The 9007-nt window shown below is 32.3% G+C and overlaps 1 protein-coding gene across 1 annotated transcript in view; it reads left to right on the top strand.

The window, feature by feature from the left end:
- Positions 1 to 9007, top strand: part of LOC102674657 (protein kinase C-binding protein NELL1-like) — a 69131-nt gene that overhangs the window by 56602 nt on the left and 3522 nt on the right. The window contains exons 4-13 of the mRNA XM_031512585.1: positions 93 to 375; positions 556 to 711; positions 853 to 1075; positions 1280 to 1471; positions 2114 to 2233; positions 2866 to 3126; positions 3217 to 3594; positions 3704 to 3963; positions 4399 to 4641; positions 7497 to 7517. Coding sequence (XP_031368445.1) covers positions 682 to 711; positions 853 to 1075; positions 1280 to 1471; positions 2114 to 2233; positions 2866 to 3126; positions 3217 to 3594; positions 3704 to 3963; positions 4399 to 4641; positions 7497 to 7517 — 1728 coding nt within the window. The 5' untranslated portion in view covers positions 93 to 375; positions 556 to 681. The remainder of the gene's footprint in view (positions 1 to 92; positions 376 to 555; positions 712 to 852; positions 1076 to 1279; positions 1472 to 2113; positions 2234 to 2865; positions 3127 to 3216; positions 3595 to 3703; positions 3964 to 4398; positions 4642 to 7496; positions 7518 to 9007) is intronic.

The following is a 9007-nucleotide window of genomic DNA, read 5'->3' as shown; positions in this document are numbered from 1 at the left end:
TTAATAATTTTAAATTTAATTGAAAACTTGTGAAATTATTAATTATTAACTTAGAAAAATTTTTTTTCAATATGTATTCAAAATGTATTCAGATATTTGGAGCTGCAGAGCAGCGGCCGTAAAGACGAACTTCGACTGCATTATGTATCACGCCGGGACGGTAGTGTCCACGTGGAGGCGTTCCCTTTTCGTCTGGCCGATGGCGCTTGGCACAGGGTCGCCCTGAGTGTAAGCGGCTCGCAGGTCGAGCTGCTCGTCGACTGTCATCCTTTATACAGGCGGTTACTTAGGCCTGGGCCACCTGACACCAATTTCACTTTGCCACAATTACAACTCTGGGTTGGCCAGAGAAATGTCAGGCACTTTCTCTTTAAGGTACGATCTCCTCTTCTTAATCTTTCTTTATCTTATTTCTCTTTTTAGCAAAATATTAATATTTGATTATAAAAAAAGAAAAAAAAAAGGAAAAAAGAAAAATGGAACGTGATTATAATCTTTTTAAGAATTCGAAATTTTAATCAACTGAGATAAGTTCGTACGATTTTCGCGCCACAGGGTGCTTTGCAGGATGTGAAGCTGATACCAGGCCCCCATGGCTACCTTTCCCAATGTCCCCAACTTGATTCGTCTTGTCCCACTTGCGGTCAATTTTCTATATTACAAAACACAGTGGAACAGCTGATGCATAATCTCAACGAGCTCACGCGTAGGGTGAGTATATCTCTTCACCAGGTTCGATTTACTTTTTGTCTTTTGGTCAAGTTTCTAATCATTATATATATATAAAAGAATACGATTTTGAAAAGTAACTAGATAACTTTGGTTTTCTCTCATTCCCATCCTTCCTTTTAGCTAGCCGCTGCAGAGGGCAGGATAAGCAAAGTGGAGGAGTGCGAGTGCCAAAAGTCGTGCAGGGCAAATGGCACCGTTCACGAGGATGGTGCGACCTGGGAAAAGGGTTGCCAACAGTGTTCCTGCGTTCATGGGGAGATTGAGTGCAGACCGACACCCTGTGCGCCTGTAACCTGCAAGAATCCTGTCATTCCTCAAGGACAATGTTGTCCTATATGTTTAAGTAAGTATCATATTACTTTTTTAAATTAAAAATTATAATCTTAAATTGTGTGTAATTTAAATCAGAGGATAAAAAGAAGAAAGCTTAATCTTTATCTAGTGATTGATTTTAAAAATAATTTGAAAACATTTTCCAAATTTTTTTCTAATTATGTTATATGTCAATTATTAATATTAATATTATATGATCAATAATTGCCTTCAGAGCAATGTTATTTGCACGGAGTAATTTACGATCACGGTGAGAAAGTTTCGCCGAAACAGTGCGTAGAATGCGACTGTTTCGATGGCAGCTTCACTTGCCAGAGATTCGACACTGAAACAAGATGTCCGCCATTGCCCTGTCCACCGAGCGAGCAGATCAGCGTAGCCGAAGAATGCTGCAAGTTCTGTCCGGGTATGGTTATTTATAGAAGCATACTTCAAATCACTAAATATTTTGTGATATTCATTATCGTGATTAATCTTCTTCGATGTTTACAAGAATACGTTCAATTGAGAGTGAATCGCAATCGTTCATACGTATGACGATAATATTTGATAGCTTAATAATCATTAAGTATTATTAATTTTAATATTTTGAAAAAAAAATCATTTATAGAATCGTGCTTAAACTGTATAATAATTAACCATAATTGATTATACAACCCATGGCAAAAATCTTAAGAGATTTTAATATACTAAATCTATTCAATTTGTCATAAGTTTTTTAATTCAAATATATATTTTTTATATATATTAAGCAAAATTTTGCTAAGGGCTGGATTCGATATTATGATTCAATCGTCATTTATTACTAAAATTCTTTAATTACAAATGATAAGAACGATGCATGCCATTTTATGGTACTCACATTAAAAAATCCCTAGGCAAAATTTCCTCTTTTCTGCTATAATATACAATATTCATATCCTAAATGGCATGGCAGCCAAGCAATATCTAAACCAAGAAAAAAACAAATTCTAACCATTTGATCCAACGCTAATAATTAAATTTTCTAACCATCTCTGCATTTTCCTGGCTAACCCAATTTAACCAGGGGTGGACTACTGTGCGAAGGGCCACAAGTGTCATGCTAATGCGTCCTGCCTGAATCTGCAGACAACGTACGCCTGCCATTGCGATATCGGTTTCCAGGGGGACGGTCATAACTGTCACGGTACCTAATGCTTCTCTAACTTTGCCCTCTCTCTTTTTTGTGTGTCTTTTCTTCTCTTTTTTCTTTGCGTCGATATTTAATAGCCTTTAATTCAATTAAATCCACTGAGATGGCGATCGTGATATTTCCGTCGGTCGACCCTTCATCGTTAAATATATAGAAGATCGATGTTAGTACACACATAATCATATAGCATGTGTTTGTTCATCCGTGATTTTATCGATAGTCATATCAAAGAAATAAATTTTCCGTGATTGTCATTACCAAAATTAGTAATGTGTGTGTTCATGTTTCCATAATATTTAAATTCAAATCGATTTGTTTATAGATAATCGTTTTAGATTCGTGAAATAATAATTATTTAAATGAATTTAAAACAAAGATGGTTTTGGCAATTATGTGATAGAAATAAATACATTTTTTTTTTCTAAAATTATATTTTTACACTTTAAAAATTATTCTCGTCGTTCTATTTATTTTAGTAGAATGTATATTTTGACCTTCAAATGACCTTAAATAAAATGTTATTTAGTTTTATCTATATAGTATAGAATTGATTGGTTATTCAGATCATTTGAGGGTCTTTCTATTAAAGTAAATTAATTTAAAATAATTGATTAAATACGTCACAGACATAGATGAATGCAAACAGCAAGGTGGCTCCGAGGGGCACCATTGTAACGCGAACACTAAATGTGTGAACGTGAATGGCTCTTACACGTGCGAGTGTCTTCCGGGTTACCACAGAGTAGACAAATTCAACTGCGCCGAGTTAGACGAGTGTGCGACTGGTCATCATGCGTGCGATGAGCACGCCACCTGCGTGAACACAGCAGGAAGTTACTATTGCATCTGTGAAGATGGCTACACTGGCGATGGTTACACATGCAAACGTATGTTTATTCTCTATGATGTTTTTCTCATGTCCTAATTCCGTCTTCCTGTTGTTTTAAATTAAAAAATTTTTTGTTCAACTTCTTTAGCTGTTTGCAATCAAACCTGTCAAAATGGCGGTGAATGCGTGGCGCCGGGAAGGTGTTCCTGTCGGCGTGGCTACATAGGCAATAGTTGTGAATTAGATTTGGACGAGTGTGCGAGTGATTTGCATCGGTGTCATCAATCATCAACGTGTTTCAATATGCCCGGTTGGTATTATTGTCGTTGTAAACCGGGTTACAGAAGCGCCCTCCATGATAGTACTCAGGGTACACAATGTCTCGATATCGATGAGTGCAATGACCAAACGATCGAGAGGAGGCATACCTGTCATCCTAGCGCTAAGTGTGTCAATACCGAGGGTGGTTATGAATGTATTTGCCCGCTTCAAGAGGAAAACAGTACTATGGAGGAATGTAGACTGAGTAAGTATATATTTTTACATTATAATTCTAGGGATTTTTCCATTATCGAATTTTAATGGTTTAGAAAAATATTTATAAGGGAGAAGTAAAGATATTGTATGGTTAATAGGTTGCTGGTTCGAAAATCAAGAAGTGAAAAACGGAGAAACTCTAGCACCAGCCGAAAATCCCTGTAGGAGATGCACTTGCAAAGATGGTGTTGTTACATGTAGGGACCCGATTTGCGATTGCAGCGCTCCGGGAAGTCATCGGGATAAGTGTTGTCCCCAATGTGATCCTGCGGCTTCCTGTAGGCATCAAGAACTTCATCATCTAGTCTTCAGAAGTGGCGAACGATGGATATATCAATGTCAGACTTGTGAATGCCTGGTAATGGCACTAATAAAAATTATATGATCGATTTCATTTTTTTTTAATAACATCCATTTTTAATCTTCTATGATCTAATTATTGCTAAATAGAATATATTATTCAAACAATCTTGATCCGCAATAAGCAATTATCTTTCGTGAAAATGAAAACCATAAATGTTTATATTTATTCGAAATCATTATCTTAATTATAAAATAATATCGTTACTATTTCTGAGCGATTCTGAGCGAGTTTTTTTATATTCGGAACAAAATTATTATTCAAAAATAAGTGATCTGGATCATAAAGTTTTATCTTTTACGTTTTATAAAAAATTAAATTCTAAAAAAAAATTCTAAAAAAAAATTAGATATTATTTTTAATAATCATATTTAAAGATTTAGGCTTTTTTATAATTTGAAGTGTTTAGAATTATCACATGATTTATTTCAGTACGGCGAGGTAGACTGCTGGCAAATGGAATGTCCACCAGTGACTTGCTCAAACCCTGTGACAGAGGATGGGGATTGTTGTCCTCGTTGTGAAGACGATCCCTGCGCGAGAGAAACGTTTGGAAATGACACCTCTCTCTCGATATTAACTAGGCCACAACCTTGCAGCTATTCTGGAATTATTCACGAGAGTGGCAGCTCCTGGCAGGATCCTCATGACAAGTGCACCACGTGCGAGTGCAAGGTAAGAAGGATGTCCGGCTGTGGTAACATCGGGGGACCGCAGAGTCATTCGTCTCACAAGATACGAATAAGATAGGGGGGTTCGTGAGGAAAGAGAGACACGAATCGTTATGGAGAAACTGTGCCTTAAACAATAGATTTTAAAATTAATAATGTATAATCATTTTTTAGCAGAATATTCTTTTTCTAATTTCTTTATGCTGATGAAACAAGATATATTCATATTTGTAATAAATTGTTATCTAATAACACTTGTTTATAACATAGATAAATGTTAGAAAAGAATTTCTTTTTATCGTGTTCTCTTTTCACATGAAATCAAGATATTCAAGGTCAGTAAATAAATAAAAAAAACTAAATATCGCCTTCATTTAGCCGTGGATCTGTCCTGCGTCTGATCAATTACGTTTACTGTGTTCCTACGAGGTGCGACCAGTTGCTGTGCGGGAAGCGATCATTTAAAATACATTTATATATTTACATAATACATGTGGCGGATTAATATTGTACTTGAAATAATTTTATCTATATTTCCATAAGCTTTAATTGCGATGACTTCAAATTCTGAAGTAAACATTAATTTAACATTATTTGCATTCTGTATAAATAGTTATTAGCATTCATGTAATTATTTAACATATGTATTAATTATTTAATTGTAAATGTAATTGTATCTATTGAAATTTTTGAATTAATTAAAAAATGATATTTTATTAACTTTTTGTATTTATAATATAATATTTGTATTTCTTTTTTATAAATAATTTACTAACTTTTTGTAAATAATTTGAAAACTATTGAAAATAATAACTATTATACGATCTTCTTTAACTTATAATAAATTATCCGCCACATGTTTAACTAAAATCACACACATTTACATATAAATTTATTTTTTTTATCATTTTTTTTTTTTTCTCTTTGTTTTCGTCTCACTGTCATTTTTTTATCGTATTAGTAGGTAACCCTCGTATAATACAAGGTACCTATACATATATTGACTATCATTTATTTCCAGTATGCCATTATTTGCGGTGTGTATAACGCGAGTCAACTTTTTGCAAGCCTAATTGCGCTAAAATTTTATTCTTTATACGCTGAGAGAAAACTTGAAATTAAATTCTATTTCAAAATTCTATTTTCTTTAAAGTCTTTGAAGTACATATGAATGATGACTGACTGAATCATATAATCTCACTTATACACATAGTATAGTTTTACTTCACATAATCATCAGATTGATTAGAATAATTTAGAATGATAACAATATAAAATTTAGAATGAATTGATTTAAAATTTCAAGTAGTTGAAACATAATTTAACCTTAACATTTTTTTAGAATAAAATTTAAGCATAGAATAGAATTAAGCTAGACTTAAGTTGGCATTAGAGTACTTAAAACTGATTAACACTCATTTATAGTTTAATAATTAAAATCTATTCGAATCAATCGAATCTAATCAAATTTAATATAGTATATATATTAAGAATTACAGATAACCTGCTTCAAAGGCTGAAGTCTTGGATTAAATTAAACTTATTTAGAAATATGTTCTCTCGGCGTGAGCTACCATTGCGTCGTGCTAATATTATGCAAATTATCTGATGCTGTATTCACCACTTGTAAATTATTTCAACTCGGATATCTGTTTTATCAATTACTAGCGTACGAGATACGTTCAGGGGCGTCCCTAAGTTAGTGTAGACTATTATGTGCAATGTTTTTTCGTTAGCTGCCTTGCACGCGGCAGTGTTCATTATTGTTATTATTATTATTATTATTATTATTGTTATTATTATGATTATTATTATTATACTATTAATCTTTCACTTTAAGTAAGAAAGACGACATTTCTAATTCGGCACCGTATATTCATATGTGTATTTAATATGCATGTTTATTCGTGATCAAAATAATCACGTATTGTACGTAACGTAGAAACGAAAGCCGTTTATTAATTAACTGTTATCGTTGTAATCATTATTATTATTATTATTATTATTTTGTAGTAATTTTTATTTAATCAATTGTATAATTATTATACTCTCTTTTTTCGTTTTAACCCTTGCTCACTTGTATGAATCAGATATTAAATAGCTTGAACGAAAATCAAGAAAAATAAGTATTATATGGGTAAATCGTAAGTTATCGTATCGTTAGATTTTCACATATCACGGTGATCATTTACATATCGTATAAACTTTTTTTGAACACTGCCGCGTAGTACCAACCGAAATCATGCGCGCAAAACGTAAAACTCTGATCAATATTGATCTATTTTTCATATGATTCGAGTTAAAAAACTCTTATTGCTTCGGGTCGGCCCTGCATGGATCGTGTTCAGTACGTATATTCGCCTAATAACGACTAATTTTCAATTCGATTTCATTTACAACTAAGCGTAGCATGACCTCGACCTCGTCAATTTATTATAATCTATTTTACATAACAAAAGGAAAACAGAATCAATAGCAAAAATATTGATAATATTAATATTTTTAAATAAATTTTTAATCTGTTTTGGTAAATTATAAAATTGTAGAATGAGGAAATTATTAAAAAAATAAATAAATGAATTAATAAAAAGGAAAAAAAAGTAACATAGAATCTATAAACAAATTTTCAAAGAGCAAAAAATAATTAAGTCAGACATACGTTTAAATATGAATATATGAAATAAATCGACGAGGAGAGATGGGCTGATGTGTTAAAATAAGATAATTAACATAGAAAGAGCGAACGGAGTGTTGTGTAATCATGCTGCGAAATTCTTAATCTCATATCATTTCATAACATAAATACACATCAGCCGTGAATGTCTAACCTGACTAGCCTAACGATGGGTATCCTTGCAGGTGCCGTACTGCGCCCAATTGGTGAGCAATAGCGCGTGTTGTGTGCATCGGTAATCACGTCACTTCTACCTCACCTATAATCTTCTCTACCCGCCTTTTCTTCTCTTTTATTTATTGTTAATGTTTGTTCTTTTATTCTTACTTCTCACTTGTCACTCGAGCTCGAATGCTTTTATTTTCTTCTGTCCGCTTATTTCGAATAGCACTTGATACCTCTTTTCTCCCCTTTTTGGCCATTGGCCAAATTTAATCGCTTCTTATCTACGAGTCCTCGTTTCGATTTTACTTTTTCTGTCGTAATAGTTCGTTTAGAATCCATTAGAGGAAGTAATCTAGTAATATGTCCCTGGTACGTTCGTAGAGGTCTCTTGCGTTCGTTGATCGCCGCACGCTGGTCACCAGGCATGAACCTTTCCGGACGTTTTCTTGCGTTAGGTTACATGCACTGATCGTTTATGCCACGTGTATTTAAAATTCATTTGTTGTATTTAAAATTCATTTAAGTTTTTAGATAATAATTGGTGATTTTTTTTTTTTGATTTATTTGATTTGTTTGAAATTTTTTAATAGTATATCGTATAAAAAGAGAAGGTGGCGTTAATAAATATATTATACGATCGTTTTTGACAGCGTGTGGCATAGACAAATAGACATTGACACTGCGCAAGAAAGTTTTAACTCTAAGAGTAAATTAAATCGCGAGCACGTCGCATGTTTCGTATTAAAAATTATATTCAAAATTACTCTTGATCGATCCGAAGACGATTATTATCTTATTATTTAACGATTCGTAATATGTATTTATATTAAATATTCTGTATTCGTTTTTAAGTTAATAATCAATGCTATATAACGTTAAATTCAAAATATCAAATTTATTTATTGTTAAAAAAAAAATGAATGTTAATTATTTTTATCATTAAAAAGTAAAAAAAAAAATTTGTGCAATGGAAAGAAATGAAACATTATTATTAATTGATTCTAATATTATTGATTGCACTTTTTTTTCTTTGCAAAAATAAAAGATAAATTTAAATCTATTGTATTATTATATCGTTTCAATATTTCTTTCTGTCGATCGTTCGATCAAGAATGCTCAATACGATCCTCCACTTTAATTACAGTGGTTGAATGCACGTTTACAATGATTCGCATGTACCGATTCACCTCACGTTTTCTTTCTCTGACTACAAAAATACAGTTAACGTTTCAATTCATTCGATTCAAAAAACGCACATTAAAAATGCACTGTCGTTAAATTGAAAAAAAAAAAAAAAAAAAGAGATAAATTCGGATTTCTAAAATATTTGATATCGGTCGGGTGCACGACGCACGTGGTGACAGACACACGCTCACGTACAAATATACGTACACAGAATTGCATTATAATTCATTTTTTGTGTTTCTTTTATTATTATTATTGTTATTATTATTATTATTATTATTATTATTATTGTTATCATCATTATTATTATTACTATTATTATTATTACTATTACTATTACTATTAC

Source organism: Apis dorsata, unplaced genomic scaffold (assembly GCF_000469605.1).
Source record: "Apis dorsata unplaced genomic scaffold, Apis dorsata 1.3 scaffold_473, whole genome shotgun sequence".
NCBI classification, from domain to species: domain Eukaryota; kingdom Metazoa; phylum Arthropoda; class Insecta; order Hymenoptera; family Apidae; genus Apis; species Apis dorsata.
Note: the sequence above shows the minus strand (reverse complement) of the source record. Positions and strands in the feature narration are given on the sequence as shown.